Genomic DNA, 18,500 nt, shown 5'->3' with positions numbered 1-18,500 from the left:
CTAGTTAATAAGCTTGATCCTGAGTCAGATTATGTCATAAATTGCTAACATATGCGTCTTTAGGAGATCATCATGTTTTTAGGTTTTGAAACGGCCCCTCTCTTAATTTTTGATCGAGAAAAGTGACCCTTGTGTCATTTTTAAAGTTTAACATAGCTCTTAAATTGACATGGTTTGACAAGGGACTGTTTTAAAATTGTGATCACTTATATATTCAAGGACTTACACACACAAGAGATGTGCTATAACATCCACAGACTTTTACAGCTGATTAAAATGTGTTCTCTTTTTTTAAGAATCTTACAATAGATTAAAAATATAACACTCAACATATTTATAAAGGATGGCCACTGTCCACCGTTTGGTGGCGCCCCAGTTGCTCTGCCCCTTATTTCAGTGGGACAAAAAAAGGCGCATTGCGTAATAGTGTGCTTCAAATAGCTTGTGTCAGAAGTAGACCTGAGTCGCTGTTGTGTGCTCTGTAATCTGAGTGCTGGATAAACACAGGGAAAACAGCGACGCGCTGTGGACTTTGTCAGTATTGCTATAAACTTGAATAATGCCAGTCAGCCTTTGATAAAAATGCAGCGGACACATTGAGCCAGCGGAGAACAATAGATGTAAATAAAAAACATGAAGTTTGAGTGACTCTTCATAAATGATATAGCCGGACTGGCTTAAGTACGTGTACATTTCGGGGGCTCACACAGCTGTAAGTGTCGTGTGGTTAAAATAATAAATACGTTAGTATTTTATTAGCGGCTTTGATCATGCAAATGTATTTAAGCGTGTCAAATACAAACCGCGCTTTCCTCACAAGGTCAGTTTAACATGATTTATGTGCGCGCATCGTGATTTCTGTCCCGTGACACCTCTGCTTTCTCTTTCGGACATTTTTTTTGTTTGTCTTTTCATACTCGCCACAAAATAAATAAACACAAATATTTGTCTTTTTTGGGGGGATTTTACCATTAAACATCAACCTTCCAAGCCTTGGGAGCCTTAAATCGCGACCATGGCCAAAGCGAAGCGCCTCGCAGGTTTCCTTTTGAGGAATCATTTGATAGCCCTATTAACTTTCATGTAACATTGTTTCTTGAAGGCATCCACAGCAAGCGCCTCGGTGTCATTACTGTGAGAAATGTGCTTTCATATTGAACGTCTTTTACGAAAGTCCTGGAAGAGACATAACACCATAAAAGATGTAAACGCAGATTAAAAGAGCATTTTGAGCTCAAATTGGTATAAATAACGCACCAGAGCGTGTTTTATATGCTTACTTAGAAGAATATACAATAAATAATTAAAAAATGTTCATCTATTATTAATTACGCTGAAATATTTTGAGGGAACATCTGTTAGTTTTTAAAATAAAGCCCTAAAAACCATTTATTTTGCCATATAGTTTCTGGAATTAAACGAAAACACTAAACGCACATTTTTTAAACTAAAACAATTTTTTTACACCACTTACACGTTTAAAATATCACAGTTTAAACTCCATATAGCTACGCCCCTTGCAGGACCTCCGACAATCCATTCAAGCCAGCAAGTTTGGAGAGCGTGTTGAGTTTAATCAATTCATAACGTCGAGATGGAGCCGAACTCACTGAAGGTAACGTTTGTTTTCATGCGTCGATTTATTCCAGTTCCTCTCTGCCTGCTTTAATTAATCCACACCTTTCTGTAAGCACGCGCGCGAGCCGCAAAACTTTCACGCGCTGAAATTAATGCATCTGTTTGAAATGTAGAACATGTAAAATTGTTTAATTGTTGTAATTGTGCGCAGAAAACAAGAGGTGTATGATGTTTACAAGTCGAGCGTAAAGAAGCCAGGGTTTCTGATTTTTTGTTTTGTTTTAATTATTCATTAATGTCTTTACTTGACTTCAATCTTTATTTTTTTTCCACAGTGGGTGGGCTCGTCTTGCGGTTTACATGGACCATATATATTCTATAAAGCCTTTAAATGTACCCGGGATGGCAAAGCGAGAATCCTCGCTCTCGGAGACTTTTTCTTCGTCAGATGCAAACCCGAGGATCCTATATGCATAGCGGAGCTCCAGCTTCTCTGGGAGGAAAGAACAAGCAAGCAACTTTTATCCAGCTCCAAACTTTATTTCCTACCCGAGGATACTCCCCAGGGACGATCCGTCGCTCACGGAGAGGTAGGAATGCCCGAATCGCTTTGTTTATTTCGAGGAATTTTACATATTACGCCGCTTCTCTTTTGTTTACTGGCCGTGGATCTCTCAGAGGCATTCAGGAACCCATGCATTTATTATGACATTGATGAATCGATCGGCATAAAAGAACTGACCTACAGCGGAATTCGCTTTTTATAGTTGTAGACTTCAGCCTTGTTTGTCTATTGTGGTGTCAACATGCTGAATGTGCACTTGTCCAGCTGCGCTCAATAAGACTGCAGCGGCTGCGCTCCGTGGGGTTAATTGTGTCATAATAATAATAATAACAAAAAAAGAAAATGAGGGGAGTAGGGTAAGAAGGGGAAAAAAAGCAACAATCTTTCGCCTGCCTGAGCTCTGTCATTTTCATTTTTGGTTAAAAGCGTGTCAGATATGCTGACATACGGAACGGAAATTGCGAAACGCGATAGTAATGAATGCATGATGGGATCAGATACAGCTCCGTACGATAGTTATTTTGTAATGCGGCTTGATGTTGAAAGAGGCAGTGCAAGTCATAAAAAAGGGTGCCAGAGGCGAGCCAAGCCAGTACTGACACGTCCTAACTATATACTCTCCTCGCTTTGCATAATTTTCCCCAGTGAACATTTCTGTCCTCAAACAATGATATTGTCAGCTCACATTTCTTGTAACCGCGCCTGCCTCGCTGTTCTTGGCACAGACATGCTTGGTTATGATTGACTATGGCCATATGTGGCGCTTGTGATCCTGTTACGCTGAATGGAATTACACTATAAAATGGGATTTTAAATATTAGCCTTTAGATTCAAAATTAAAGCGAGCATGTTGATTTGTTAGCATTTAATCAATTTGAACAACTTAAGCTAGTTTATGTTGGTCACAAATCCTGCCTTGACATTTTTGATTTTAGTACAGCTGAAGTGTCCGTTCTGTCATCTTCAGTGGTTATGGGAGCTGTGTTGTGACAGATGATGTCTACTTGTTATGAACAGACTTTAGACTTGTGGGTAAAAAGTTTTCACTGTTGGAGAAGCATTGTGTTCAGGTTTAGCTGGTCTACCGACACCAAACATGCAATTTTCTTAAACCCCAAGGCAGTTGTTGCCAAAGAACGGTGCTTCTTAGCTGTGTTTGCCAGGATAAATGGTCTAAGACAGCTTTTTAGAATAAATTGAAGAATTTTGTTACTATTTTTGTAACGTTTTAATCCTTATCCAGTTAATGTATAAGTTTAGTGACTGCTAATGCTTACGTCAACAATGCTAGCTAAGCTAGTACAGTAAATGTAAGGCAGTCATGAAAATCACATTAGCATTCTGTGTTTGCCAATAAATGGTCTGTAGAACAGCTTTTTAGAATAAATTGAAGAATTTTGTTGCTATTTTTGTAATGTTTTATTCCCTATCCAGTTAGGGAATAAACTAACTGGATAGTTTATTCCCAGTTAGTTTATTCCCTGCTAATGCTTACATCAACAATGCTAGCTAGCTAAACTATCTACAGTAAGGCAGTAATGAATATCAAATTAGCTGTGTTTGCCAGAAAAACGTTTTACACCCTTAGAAATGTCACACCCTTAGAAAAATTTTTAAAAAGTTTATTTATAGTCCACTAATGTTTATGCCTAACTGATTTAGGGATGGGGTTAGTGCAGAAGTCAAGCTTGCCAGCAAGATGAGATTAATTGTTATTAATGAATGCAGAAGTGCGGTTGCTGAAACAGATTGACTTTCACACTTGTTTGATTAGATTCAAAAAGTTTCTTACTATTTCTTACTATTTTATGACTTGTATCCAGGCCAATATTGGCATTAATTAGCATTCATAGTACTAAAGTGTTGAGTAAAATGATCTTACTAAGGTCACTAATTTATTCACTGGTCTTTGAGCTGCTGAAATCCTGATTGATCTTCACCCAAAGAAAATGTATGCATGTTGCTCCATTAGTTTTATTGGCGAAATTCTAACAGCTTGTTTTATCAGTGTCCCAAATTAAGAGCTGTGAAACAAACAATATGTGTGGTTTTTCTCTCTGATATAATGACAGCAACACTTTAATTGCTGCCTTCTTGCTTTTGATCACTCTGCGGCTGTGTGGAGATTACTCTGTGTTGCTGTTATATTGTTTATAGGGGACAAAGCCGTGTTTGTACTTGACTCTTCCGCTGATGGTTTACTTACATTCTTTCCTCTTGAGTAATAAGAGCAGCTATCACATTTCCCTTTCATGAGAAAGGTGGCTATTTATGGCCAGCAGCTTAGACAAGCTATCATCCCTGTGAATTCTTCTTCTGAGCAGGGGTATCTCCTCTTTAAACCCCCCTGGTGTTAGCATTTAACAGACTGCAATTATTTAGTAATTACTCTGAGTGCATGCATTGGCCTTCCTAAAGACCAGACTTGCACAAGACATGCCAGCTCCACCCCCTTTATTCCCACAGACTTATTTGCATTGCAAAATGTTCACATTCCAGCTCATTGACTGTAGCTGGAAAATATTACTTATTTAATAACACAGGGTCTGCACTGCCAAATGTAGTCACACATATTTGCCACATGTTGTAAAGCACATTGACATACAACTCCAAAAAGGAAGTGAAGCTATTTTTCTGCATAGATTATTGACTTTTACACTGATAAAACAAACAGTTAGATTAAGGTAGCATGACTTTATTTGAGTAAATTGTAATTAATACATGTCAGGAGGATAAGATTAAGTTTTACTGCTGAAATCAGTTAGTTTCAAACTGTTCTTTTTGGATTAAGTTAAACTTTAACAACAAGTAACATTTGTCCTTTAAATTTTATTAAGGAAATGGAATTGCAGTGAATTTGCACTTCATCAACAGCATAAAAACATGTATTAAAATGTCCTTATTCAGAATAAACAGCTTTCTTACACATTTTAAAACCTGATACAGATACTAAATGCATGTAAATAGAATAAATATAGGGCTTTTAGTTCACAATATGTTGCAAAATAATCTTATTAGTCTATGCAGTATTTTTTATCATCACAAATAACAGTTTGAAGTGCAGTATTGGTTGACTATTAGATAACCAGTACAAGGAATGCACACCTAGCAGGCCAATAACATTTCCAGCCTGTCAGATGGAGTCTCTCTCTAGTAGAAACCCAAACCTGATCCAGATGACAGAGCCCAAGATATCAAATGTCACCGAATGTAGGAAGCCATCAAGTGACAGGCGACAAAGAGAGGAGTGAGGAAAGTGTGGATTTATTGCAACTGATAACATCATTGCAAAACTTCACAATAATACTGTACTGCGATCATGTAACGCTCTAGCATTATGCAGCTCTTTTGCAAAGGACTATCACTACAGAGTGCAGTCCTGCGCTATGTCCGTGTATTTCATGAAGTTGTTAAGATCACTCTGTCGTGAGAAATAAAAGTCAGTTTGTGATTGAGCCATAATATGTTGCAGAAACAGTAATAAAGTTTCAAATCTATTTAAACAAGATAACATGGACACATTTTTTCCTGGCAATTACAGCCAAGCTGTGCCATTTGTTAGAAGTGACTGACAAAGGTTAATGGTTTGCTTGTTAGCACATTTGACAGTGGTACTAGCACTTCTGCTAAACTGGTTAAGAAATAAAACATTACAGAAATGGCGTCAGAAAGTGAAATGCAAATAGTTTTTTTGCATGACTAGCACAGCTGGAAGGTGTTAATTATTGGCAACAATCAGGAATTAGGACTTGGCAGAAAGTTAAACATAAATATAAAAAGTGTTGCTAAACTACTGGAGGACATAGTAACAAACTTTTAAATATATTTTAATAAAGTGCCATGTCAACCACGGCTAAGAAATGCCAAGATGTTTATCGCTGTTACATTTGGGAGTTCTCCTATTCTCCAATTAAATTTCAACTGTGTCAGTCAACAAACAGCAGAACGATGATGTTGTTTTTCTGCGCTGTTTCAGAATCGTAGTCTGCCTGTAGTTTTAGTAATAAAATCTTGTTCGGATCGGCACTTCTCTGCGTTATGGCTGTTTACGACGCAGGCAATTTCCAGTAAGGTTTATAACATTAGCAATTGGGTCAAATTTAAAACCTCAACAAAGTCCATGCCTCCATCCAGGAAGCAATCATATCTCAAAAGCCAAGAGTCTAGACCCACTGCACCAAGAAAAGCATAGAACAAGTGGCTGATTTTTACCAACAAGCGGAAACATTATCCTTGACAAACACGCTAAGACATGCCTCCTATCATCAATGGCTGCCTCAGCATTATAATTATAGCTAAACTAGTTATGACTTATAATATCCAAGCTGTTTCAGTCTATCCAGAACAAGGTGGCAGGTAATATTTTTTTCCTACAATTAGAGCAGAGGTTTGTTAATTGCCTGAGGGTTGACAGTGTCTCGTCTCCTCTGCTTGGTTCGGCATGGGGCTGTTGTGGTTTGATGTCAAGTGTGTACAACTAATGCTGACTCAATGCTGACCAGCATCTTTTAGTTAATTTGTCGCAAATAACTTATTTGTTGGATTAAAAACATAATTTCAGTGACTGGTATTTGCCACCCTCTGAAAGTCTGTTTTTTGTTGTTGTGCACATTTGTCACAAGTTGTAAAGCAACCAAAGGAGACAAAATATCAGTTTGAATGGAAACAGCTTTCCTTGGTGGACGGTGAATTTTAGCACAAGCCACTTAAACACATCATTTTCCTTTTGAAGCTTCTAGAGATCAGACTCCGGGTTTGTATAATTTGGATGATGAAATGTTATAAGTGCTATGTAGCCCGGCCTCAATTAAAGGGCGTGTTTTTCTCTGAGCAAATCAAACTACTTACTGTATATTACACAGCAGTGGAAATCGCCCTGACAACTCGGAGTCAGTTTATGACCTTCACTGAGCCCATTCAGATTTTCGCTGACTTTGCCTCACAACACACTAATCTGCACTGCATGAGTCAGCTATACCGGAGCGCCGCTTGCAGATGCAATCCATAATCCAAAAACACAAACAGGAGGAGAAAAAAAACAAAAAAAAAAAAAAACTGATGCCCAAAAAAGAACACATTTATTTACGCTGTATGTTTTAAAAAGCAGATGTTAAATTCTGCACTTGGGTGGTGAAGGTAAACATTGCGAGAGGGATTGATTTCATAAACCTCACATAAGCTGGTTTCCTTCAGATGAGATAGATTTGTGGCTCTGCGGCAAAGCTGAAAACTGTAAATCTGTAATTGACTGAAAATCAACAGCTTAATTTGTGCTTGTGAGTCATGCAGATATGAATGCGATAAGCTGCAGTTCTCAGGAAGTGTGTTGTTTTCACAAGGTTTAGGTGCTAAATGAGAACATATAGTCTCATGAGATAAAATGTCCAACCTGCTATAATTGTAGTTTGTACTGCATATTTATAGATCATGCTAGATTTTACATGAGCATTTTCACACAGTTTAGAACAGAGTCTGAAATGTGAAATGTAAACAGCTGGTTGTACTTTGCTTTCATCTAAAGCTCGAGGCCAATATCCCACAAATACCGAAAAACTTGTTTAAGCCTTTTATTAAACTTACTGGAAGTGGATTACTGATTCTTTTCTGCTTTGGAGCTCCAAAGTATGATGTAATTTCCTGATTATTTCTCAGGTATTTGTTTGCCTCTAGCCTCTCCTGCAGCTTATTTGCAGTTCCCCCCCCCCCCTTTTTTTGCTGTGGTTTGCAGTGACGGGAGGAACCAACCCATGACCTACTGTGCTTGTTTTTCTTCTGTCAAAAGGGTTGGAAGGTCAATTCTTTTTAAACGCAGCCAGCCTGTCTTTCTTCTTTCTTTCTTTTTTTTTTTTTATAAGAGCTTTGGACTGGAAATAAAAATAATGATTCAGGCGACTGCATGCAAACTCCTGGCGCCCGTGTTTTGCTGATTAGATGATAAACACATCAGGAGTAAATTTATGAATCTATTTATACCGAGTTAATTATTAGCTCCATGTGCAGAGGAAAAAATCTTTATTTTTTATTTTTTATTTTTTTCACTGTATCCCAGCCTGACCGGCAGTGTTTACCACCACCAGTTGAGGCCAGCTTGGTCTTTAACCAGGCTTTGTGTCGGGTTGCTCACCCATTATGACAAACCCTCTGTTGGGGCCCTTTTGCTCTATTTGCCTGCCTGCAAACTGCCACCGACTAAACAGTCACATGTGTTTTAAAGCTCACTGAGTGACACAATATTTCTTGTCACACCAAATGGCCCGCCTCCTCTCTCCCCTCCTGGCTGTAATACACTTTCTGTTTTTGGACAGAGCTGTTGTAGATAACAGCTCACCACACACAACACCCACTTATTGTACACTCCTCCTTCAGGCTCTCATAATTGCTTATTCTTATCTTTTCACTGCATATCCTGCTTTTACTGCATATGCAGCATAATAGGAGGGCCGCTCTCGTAATGGGAATTCTGCATCTGCGGAGAATATTCCTGGATCATGTTATATTAATGTGGTATTATCATCACCTCTGATTTCATCTGACCTCTCCTCTCCTCTGTTCTGTCCCTGTAGCTGACAAGGCTTTGGCACACACACACACACTCGCACACACACTGACAGGCAGGGGGACTGCAGCAGTAGGCCCGGTATTGATTGCTGTGGAAAACACTTTGGCATGCATCCAGAGCCATTTCTTCAGCACATGGCAGGAGTCCACGCATGTGTTCTGGTGCTCGCAAAGCCAGCTTGTAGGGGAAATTAGATTGTATTCATTTGCTGCTTCTTTGATTTTAGTTTTCTCCTAAGGGGAAAAAAAAAAACAAGCAAATAATTTTGGGCATGTGGGACACTGTGGAGTTAAGTGTAAGTGGCTTTGATATGCAGCGTTTTGATGAATAAGGTCGTTGTGCAGAACGGCTGGAGCGTAAATGTAGATTTTTACAGATCTTTTCTTTTTTTTTTTTTTTTTTTTTACTATGTCCAGACTGCGCATTAAAACAAATGTCCCCATTCACATAACAATGGCAGGAATTTTTGTGGAGTAGAACTTCTTTTTTTTCTTTCTTTTTCACGCTGTGTGTGCGCGTGCGTGCCTCCTCCTGCTGCAGAACAAGTCATTAACTCTGCACACTGCCCTCCAGTGAATTCTTCACCATTGCTGAAATGGCATGTAAATTATTACCAGCTATTTTGAATAGTGTAATTTAAAACCTTTTAAAATGTAATAGCAGAGACTTCAAAGGCAATGAAAAAGAAGTCCCACAAACATTAAGATTTTTTCTTTTTTGTTGTTTTTCTTTTTCTTTTTTTTTTTTTTTGCAGCCTAAGTAATAATATGTTTCCAGCGCTGCATGTTTGTCAACACACCCGAGACTTTTGGCGTTTCTTAGCTTGGTTTGTTGCACTTTGTCATTGGCTCACCACTTGAGCAGGCAAACATTTGCCTTGATGCATGACTGCAATGCCTCAGGCTACAGTGGATCATTATTATATCCGCCGATGCAGCCACGGACGGGAAGCCCCTGCTCAGTAATCCAGTCGACATTTTTTAATTCCTCACTTGTGAACTCTTGGGCACCCAGCGCCTCTTTTCACCGTCTTCATCGCATCCCACTAAAATGGAAGCATATAAGGCTGCAGTGATTCAAGCGGGGCTGACACATCTTTTTGCTGCGGTGTCACCTTACATGATGAATGCCTCACCCACTTTCAGGAGGGCTTTGAAAACTCCTCTTATCTCGCCGTTTCTTGCCGTCGCTAATGCTGCAGAAGAATGCTAAGTTCATATATCACCACGGCTTGTGTAACAGCAATCTCTTAATGGAATCGGTGAATAAAAGATGAGTTCGGCAGCGCCCCCGTCGATATGCAGCAACTTTTATGCATACATGAATACGCTGCACAAATTAGGCAGTGCGTCGCGGTGAAGAATCATCTTCACCCGCTTTAAACGGTGCACCTTGAACTCCTTGGAGTCTGAAAGCAGTCTCAACAAAATATACTCTGAGCCGATTGTCCCTGGCACACTTCCTGGAGCTTCTTTTTTAATTCCCAGATAAGTTTGTTTTGGGACACTGCAGTCAAGGTCAGCCATGGGGAGGGGAGACAGATAATGAACTCATATTGTGTTTCATAGCCTCGTTTTCTCTTCCCTCCTTCCTTTGCTCTGCTTATCCTGCTCTGTCTACATTGTCCATGTCACCATGTCTATTACTCAATTACTAATCTCCTATGGCCTTAGGAATTCCTGTGCTGACCTCTCAGAGGCAGCAGCCTGAAACCTTTGCAGCATGTCAGGAGTCCTCTCTCTATGTGTGTGTGTGTGTGTGTGTGTGTGTGTGTGTGTGTGTGTGTGTGTGTGTGTACCCAGAGTATAGAAACACACCCACCCACTGAGCTTCAGCACCCCTCGATTCACTAAACTGAGTGTCTTGTGAGCTGCGTTTGCTCAATATGAAATTTCAGATGTTTTTAATTGGATCGGCAGGGAGAAATGTTACCACCAATTCACCATGAATTGAAGTGAAATGAAGTTCAGCATTGGAAAAAAAAAAATCAGTTCTGTTGAGAATGTTGGACTAATTGGACTGCATTTTAACTTGCGGCCAATATCGGTGCATGACAAGGCGCTTCCTCTTTCAAAGATGTCCTGGTTTTGTTTGAACACATCAGATGAAGAAATTTGTCACTTGAGATAAAGATAACATCTGTGGTGATTGTCTGGCTTTATGTACATGAAAGATGGCTGAAAAAAAATGTTAGAAGTGACAGAGAGCTTCTGTCAGCCCTTACGCATGATGGTTTTTCATATTGGCTCTTCACCCAGGGTGACATTCTGTCAAAGGTTGGCGGGTGGCAATAGTTTGAGTTGTATTCTTGTGTTGTTGTTTTTTTGATGCACAATTTGAGCAATGCAGGGAAACATTTATCTGTGCAGAATGGTAGGCTAATGATGCTGGATTTGTTCTTATCTTACAATACGGTGACAATTTATAGGTCTATGTTACTGTTTTTATAAGGGGCCTGGATTGCATTTGATATTCTGTAAATAACTTATCTGCTGCTTAAACTTGAATTTCAGTACTCTACACAAAACCTAAATTCTTCAAAGAAAAAAAGCTGTTTTAAATCTCTCAAATATTTATTCTGCCCAAAAGAATATGATTAAGATCAAAAAAGATAAGGCTCCTCGCAAACGCACTAATTTGTGCACAGCTCTGCTAAAAGATGTAGATTTTTCTTTTTTTGTGAGTGGAATTTCAACGACATTGTTTTAGAGCTGGATCCAACTTTACACTAAAAGTCAGTCGGTTTCTACTTTCAGTCCTTTATACTCCAGCATCTCAACGAACCCACTCGGCGATGATTCTTCAGATCTCACATCGGCTGCAGTAACACCATGAAATATTGATAGAAGCGCAAATACAGGATGTTACATTTAGCTGCTTATGTTGCGTTTTAACTAAACCATAAAGGCAGCAGTTAATCAATGCATCTGTTAATTTCTGTACCTGGGGCAAAATGACTCCAACACAACAATAACGTATTCAGGATCTGGAGTGCACAAATCCCGTAGGTTTATTTGCATAGTTAGGGTTACTTAATTGGCACCCTTGTGTTTGGTGTGTTGCTGATGTGTTGTGTCGCCCCTTGGCTGCGAGGTTGCAGTCCTCTGACCTATATTATCAAATGGCCCCGCTGGCTGTATGTAACGGACGCCACTTTGCTGAATTATCAGCTGCCTAACTGGAAATGACAGCACAGTGTGGACGGGCGGCATTTACATAGGGGCATGGCCCAGAGTTTCCAAGCTGCATCTTTGAAGCTCAAAACCCAAGAAGTGAGTCGCGGACCCCCTGCGGTGCACGCCGAAATGCCGCTGGAGTGATTCATCTTGGATAAATTACAGGATGTCTAGAGCTGAGACGTTTAGTCATCTGATAGATTCAGGAGAATCAGAGTGATTTCTTTCAAGCTGTTGATTATTATTTTCAAGATTTTTTTAGTCTTTACTAGTTTATTTCCTCCTATTAACCAGATACCCAAGAGAAAAAACAAACACACATTGTTGTGATGTTTCTTTAAACTGGAGCTCGGATTATAACGTTGGGACAGATGCTGGGAAATTTTCACTCAAATGTTGAGTCAGAAACTGTGATGCAGTTTGTTGTGTCATACAAGAGACTTAGAAGCAGCATAATTATTCTTCAGAGTGCTGTTTTGAAGTAAATAGCCGAATGACTCACTGAGCATTTTAAGTAGAACAGAATAATAAATATTTAGATGTGAAAATATGCTGCATGATAACATCGATGTCAATGAGTTGCGTTAATGATGCCGTTTAACGCCGGAGAACCAATTAGTTCACTTAAGCTAACATTAGCCGTCTATCTGAGCTTGCTTGCACAGGCTAGTTCCAGCTCTGCTCTCTACATGTGAAGAGCTGTTCTCTGTGGATGGGCGATATTTCTTCTGTTTTATACAGAGAGATAGAATTTTAATAAAGTCGATTTTTCTGTCTTTCCAAACAGTTTATAGGGCTGTTTAGCTTGGGCGTACGGCTGCAGCTGCAAATTTATAGGCATAGCATCCCCTGCCTCCCTCTCAAATGAGCAGCTGTTTCTGGGTTAGTAACCTAACTCCACTGTGCAGAGTTAAACCAATAACCCTAATATGTTGTGTTAAATCAGCCCAGGCATGATTGGTCCGAGTTTCACTGAGGACTCGGTTAACTAAATAACCCAAATTGTGCCACTTTTACCAAGCAGTTTCTTAGTGTGTTTTTTTTTTAATGAACTACAAAATCAAACCTTTTAAGCATCTGAAAATACTTCACTGAAAGTCTTTGAAATGTAAATATTTGCAGTTCTCATCTCCCAGCCTCATTGTTTCCATATTTAAACCATTTCAATAGTGACAAGTTATTTTGGTTCTCTTTCGGACTTCAAACCAAAAAAAAAAAAAAAAAAAAAAGAAGAAAAAACAGATTGTGGCGATACAATAAAAATCATCTGGTCCGAGTGCCACTTTGGTGTTTCTGTACGCGTGGTGTTAACCCGGGTTGGTGCAATAATGTTATTGTAATTCTTTCTCAATAACCGACTTGGCCGGCCTCGTTCTCAGAAACTGTGCGCAGAAGAGTTTCTTAATTCTCCACTATTTACATATTTCTCAACCAAATCTCATGTCCTATGCAAACCACAAATCATTCATCATCTTCCTGCTCTCCAGCTCTCAGTCTGTAACCACTTTGAGTTTGGCTTGTAGCGTAAAAAAGAGAGAGAGAGAGAGAGAGTAGTCTCAGAAAATAAGGAATTGTTTTATGGTAGCTGATTTTTTTTTTTTTTGGTGCTGCAGCTTACTTCATAGACTGATTATATTGGAGACTGTGTTGACAGCTGCTGAATTGTGCTCACCTGTTGTGTTTTTTGCTCTCAAGCCAAACAAGTCCCCAAACAGGATCTGTTGACGCGCTCGCAAATCATCGCATCTTTCAGCGGATTAATATAAAAGCAGTCGCCTTTTTTTTCTTTCTTTGTTTGTTTTGTTTTTTTCTTCAGGGTTTAATGTTGTGTCTCACTCTATTATCTCTGCTTTAAATAGACTCCGCTGAAACATTTGGTTTCTTTATGCGCAGTCAACCGATTGCATCAAAGAACAGTGGATAAATTCTGTGGAGAAACAGCAATGTGGCTTTTTTGGCTGCAGGCTGAATGCTATTTACCGTTGTTCTGCTTTATTCACATGGCCTGCTTTTTCTGGGGTTTTTTTTTTTGTTTTTTTTTTTTGTGGCAGTCAGTTTTTCAATGCACGGAAAGCCGGTTACAACCACCCGCCACCACTTGACAGCTGAAGACAGCTCATTATAAGACGACCAAAAACCCATGTTTGATGTTTTTACTTAGTGAGGGAGGCACAGCTATATCAAGCTATCCCTCGCAGGCTTTTGCTTTATAAGGAAATACTGTCTCCAACTGTTTGGGATTTGATATGCCTGTAGTTGGAGATGATGTGAGAACTGAATATGGGTAATTGTATAGACGGAGCACTCAGAGAGAATATGAAACGCTGAGAAGACATGTGTTTGTTTTTAGAACGTTGTTGGGGAGAGAGAGAGAGAGAAAAAAAAACAGGAACACTGAAATATTTCAATCAAAACAAAGAACAAAAGCAGAAAAATAATGCTGATCCTAACATTTTAAGACTAAAATGAAGGATTTACAGCGGAGTTGTTCTTTTTGATTACAGAAGACTACTTGATTGCAGCTTTATTGAGTGCACACCCTCTACTTACAAACATAAATATAACATAATGAATGTTATTTTAATGTCAGCCGTACACAAGCTCTTTGAGGGGAAATGCACAAAGCCAGACAGATGCCTGGAAAATTGGAGATAACCAAGGTAAACATCAGAGACCTGCTCTGTGTTTCAGCCTTTTCAGACATCTGTCCTCCAGATTTCCCCATTTCTGTAATAGCCATCTTGCAGCAAAACCTCTCCATTCTGTTGGTAACGAGCACTTCAGCTATTAGCTCTTCAAATGGAAACACATTTAAGAGTCTTTGCTGCCTCCCCACTCCGCTGGTCTTGAAGTTGTTCGAGTTTGAGAGTTATTAAAAAGAGCTGAATCAACCTCAGGAAAAAAAAAGAAAGAAAAAAGGAGGATAAACCCACACAGTGGAGAGAGAGTAAATCTTATTTAGTAAGCTAACTGAACTGACTGAAGTACTGTGCTTAAAGTCATTTCTCCATGCCAGACTGACACATTTATGTCTATATTTGAAGTTCTACCGTGCATCACCGTCGCCGTGAACACACAATATCGCCGTGTATTCATTCCCTAATACGTTTGCTTTTCACCTGCTTCTCCAAACTCCAAAGGCGTAACCGAAGAGCGCTCGCGTCTCGAACATCAGGAGCCCAACTTCCTAAATGCTAATCAGAAAGTCTCAAAACAGCGGCGTCCTCATTGACATTGATTTAACTCCCCGACATAAATCCAATTCAGCAATCATCCACATCATCCATATTCATGCCGCTGTAATTTACTTACGTTAATGTGCATCCCACAGCCGGCCGCGGTGCCGCTCGGTGCTCATGCTAATTTAGTTGATGAATAACGACGGTCCGTTTGTCGTCTTTCATTTACCGACGATGTTCTGATTTCATACCCGGTTTTTACCAAACTTCTTCTGACCCTAATTATTTCCGCCTTACAGTCTGTGGCTGAATCACTGCAGCTAAATGTTATATCATGCAGTAATAAGTATTTCTAATCACATCCTCAAACATGTGGTTAATCTTTAAAATGCATCGCTTTAAACAACAGTCTCGATAATTTCATCAGCCGGGATGAGGGATGCTAAAATGTATATTTTAATTGGGAAATGCTTCATAATATTCTGACTTGATTCATTATATTTTAATATTTTGTCTAAAAACGTTGCTGTGTATCCATAAATTTTCTCGTGAGATTTTGTTGGAATTTTTTAACCTTTTTTCTTTTTAAGAATAGTGTAATCTACATTTATCAACATGCGTATTTAAGTTAATTATATTGATTATATATTAATATTTATTCCAGTAGCTCAAACGCGCACTGAAACATGTCCTGGATCCCAAAGTTCATCTGATCAAACCACGTGGTGACGGCTAATATCAAAGTTTAATGTGGAGAACGTAGCATATTGACGTTTGTGATAGTAGGACAAAAACGACTTCTTCTTGCATTTCTCCTAAACAGTTGTTTGACATGTAGCTTCAAATGGTCATAATGGAGACTTTTGCGCCTCCTTCTTACTGAACACAGTGACAGGTTTTTGTCATTTTCAGGTGTTTGTCACTACTTCCAATGTTTTTACATTTTTATTTATTTTCTTTTTTGTTTTTTAGACGGCATGTTCTCCTGTCTTTCCCATTTTGAAGCAGAACCAAGAGGAATGATCTTTTTGATGTTATGTTGAATAAGGAAGTGATGGATTATTTTTGGAGTGAGATGATGACACTGCAATTAGAGATTGATTTATTTTAAGTAGGAGGTTTTTTTTCTGTACATCTTTACCATTTGCTAACTCTCTCTAGGATAAACTGCATCACAATTCGAGCTGCCTACCGGTCTAACAGCCCAACTCGTGATTCTTTTCCAGCACGAGGTAATCGCCGTGTCCGAGAAGGTGATCGTGCGACTCCAGGACCTGGTGAAGTGGACGGTACCGGACTTCTCGGGATGGGCCAACGGTCTGAAGGTGGAGCCGCTCAAACCCTCGGTGCTCCTCGAGCTGGGGACCAACGGGCGGCGCGAGGCCCTCCACCGCTACAGGGAGAGCACGCTGACCAGCGGTCTCAACTTCAAGGACGTCCAGAGGGAGCGGGCGCAGCTAGGTGAGCAAGGAGCGTTTCCCGGGTCTCCTCCGGCCCAGACGACGTGTGCTGCACTCCTCCCGTCGCCCCCGTGTCGTCACGTCACATGTTTATGTATTTGCTTTTGTTGCTCGCCATAAATCACATTGTGTTTATTGTTCCTTGCTTGGTTTAACAAGTGTTGTCTTGACTGGAGTAATTCATCAGCTTGTAGCTGTTTCTGGTATAATGAGCTAAGAGTTACGCTAATAGCCGCAGGCTGGAGGTAAATGTTGCCAGTTTGCCAACATATCATGATCACATGGAGCACAACTGCTTTATTTCCTGACTTCGAAACATAGAAGCTGTACTTCCAAAGTAGTCACATCAAACTCCAGCTTATAGCACCTCTGATGCCATCAGTTCAGGTGTGATAATTATCTTAGAGGATCGCTGGTGTGTGTGTGTGCATCTGAATGGTTGTCTGGTGTATTTTTCCCGTACGCCGTGCCGTTAAGTGCCAGTTAACGCTTCATTCTTGACTCTTGGGGTCTCGCTGTAGTTTTTAGCCATGAATCAGTCGCACAATAAAGCAGAAGATGACTCATTCAATACAAATAGGAAACTCTGGCATTTGAGTCTAATAATTCAGAAGGAACATTATGTTCTCTTTGAAGCTGTTTGCCACTCTCTCTCTCTCTCACATGGCTGTGATGTAATGCTGTATGCTCAGTGAGATGGTGTAACATAACTTATCAAACGTGCTAAAAATACCTCCTTGATTATGCTGCCTTTTGTCAGGTCAAAGCGATTTTACCCCTAAAGATTCAAGGCAGGGTTATTATTTCTGCTTCCCGGCCCTGCGATAAATCATTGTTTAAGGCTTATAAATGTTTGACTTGTTCTGCACAAAATGTGGATTAATTGATGACTTGTGTAACTTTTCCTGCTTCACTAAGAGAAGCAGCTGTGTGTTTGTTTCTGACGCCGTACTGCCCTTGATTACTCAATGCTGCATGAAGCTCATACGCAAAAAGGACAAGATGATCAATAATGGATGCTTTGTTGTTATTCCAGTAATCAATGCGACGTGAATCTGCTTGGGTGTGTGTGTGTCTATAATTGCATGCTCACATAAATAGATTTGTCAGCTTGCCTTTTTAAGCGGTATTATGTTCCATATCTTGGCGTTCTCTAAATGTGCGGCTAGATTTTATAGATTTTTACCATTGTCGGTGCAATAACCTGATGATAACACCATTGTTGCTGCAAATATGCATGTGTGTGTGTGTGTGTGTGTGTGCCTATGTTGCTAATGAGCAGCGCTGCCGCTAATGACTCCATCAGGCTGTCTCTAAATGCACTTGTCACTCCGATGGGACACTCTGCCAGAAAATCTGCCCACTCAGCAGAACGGGCTTGGATTCTGGCAGGGGCACTAGAGACACACACACACTCACGCACGCGCGCATACACACCGTTTGATAGGAACAGATGCACACATGTGATGCGCAGACAATCAGTGATGTGCGCTCGTTTGTTTGTTTGCTTGCTGCGTCTTTGGCGCGCATCGCTTGTTGACAGTGTAACAATATGAGGGGAGTGTTGGAGAGTTTTTGGGAAGCGGATCACTTATTCATCGTGGCAAACGAGCGCTGCTCCGCGCGCTGTGTTTTGCATAGAAAATATGAAATATGCCACTGCAACGCTGCCGACTTCTGAGATGAAATATTCATGCTGCAGCAGGAGCAGATCAGATAGAAATGTAGCCTTAAAGCATCTTGTTGCTGAATGTCTAATTCTGTGTAATGCGTTGGCTCATTCTCTAAACTGATTTTTATGTTAGATCTGTACTCTCCCCGTCTCCCTCTGTCTCTCTCTCCCTCTGTCTCTCTCTCCCTCTGTCTCTCTCTCCCTCTGTCTCTCTCTCTCTCTCTCTCTCTCTCTCTGTTTCTTCTTGTTTTAGCCTGAAGTGACTCCATTCCTTGAGTGATGCATTTGCTGATTGTTATTCTTGGGCTGAT

At 40.0% G+C, this 18,500-nt stretch overlaps 1 protein-coding gene across 1 annotated transcript in view; it reads left to right on the top strand.

Moving 5' to 3' along the window:
• The first annotated feature begins 1,543 nt into the window (after nucleotides 1-1,543).
• arid5b (AT-rich interaction domain 5B) overlaps nucleotides 1,544-18,500 on the top strand; it is a 103,242-nt gene continuing 86,285 nt past the window's right edge. Inside the window, exons 1-3 of the mRNA XM_015013274.2 lie at nucleotides 1,544-1,615; nucleotides 1,914-2,168; nucleotides 16,284-16,518. Coding sequence (XP_014868760.2) covers nucleotides 1,595-1,615; nucleotides 1,914-2,168; nucleotides 16,284-16,518 — 511 coding nt within the window. The 5' untranslated portion in view covers nucleotides 1,544-1,594. The remainder of the gene's footprint in view (nucleotides 1,616-1,913; nucleotides 2,169-16,283; nucleotides 16,519-18,500) is intronic.

The sequence above is a fragment of the Poecilia mexicana genome, unplaced genomic scaffold, assembly GCF_051168715.1.
Source record: "Poecilia mexicana isolate PSO_F unplaced genomic scaffold, ASM5116871v1 scaffold_15, whole genome shotgun sequence".
Classification (NCBI taxonomy): Eukaryota; Metazoa; Chordata; class Actinopteri; order Cyprinodontiformes; family Poeciliidae; genus Poecilia; species Poecilia mexicana.
This window is presented reverse-complemented; position numbering and strand designations above follow the sequence as displayed.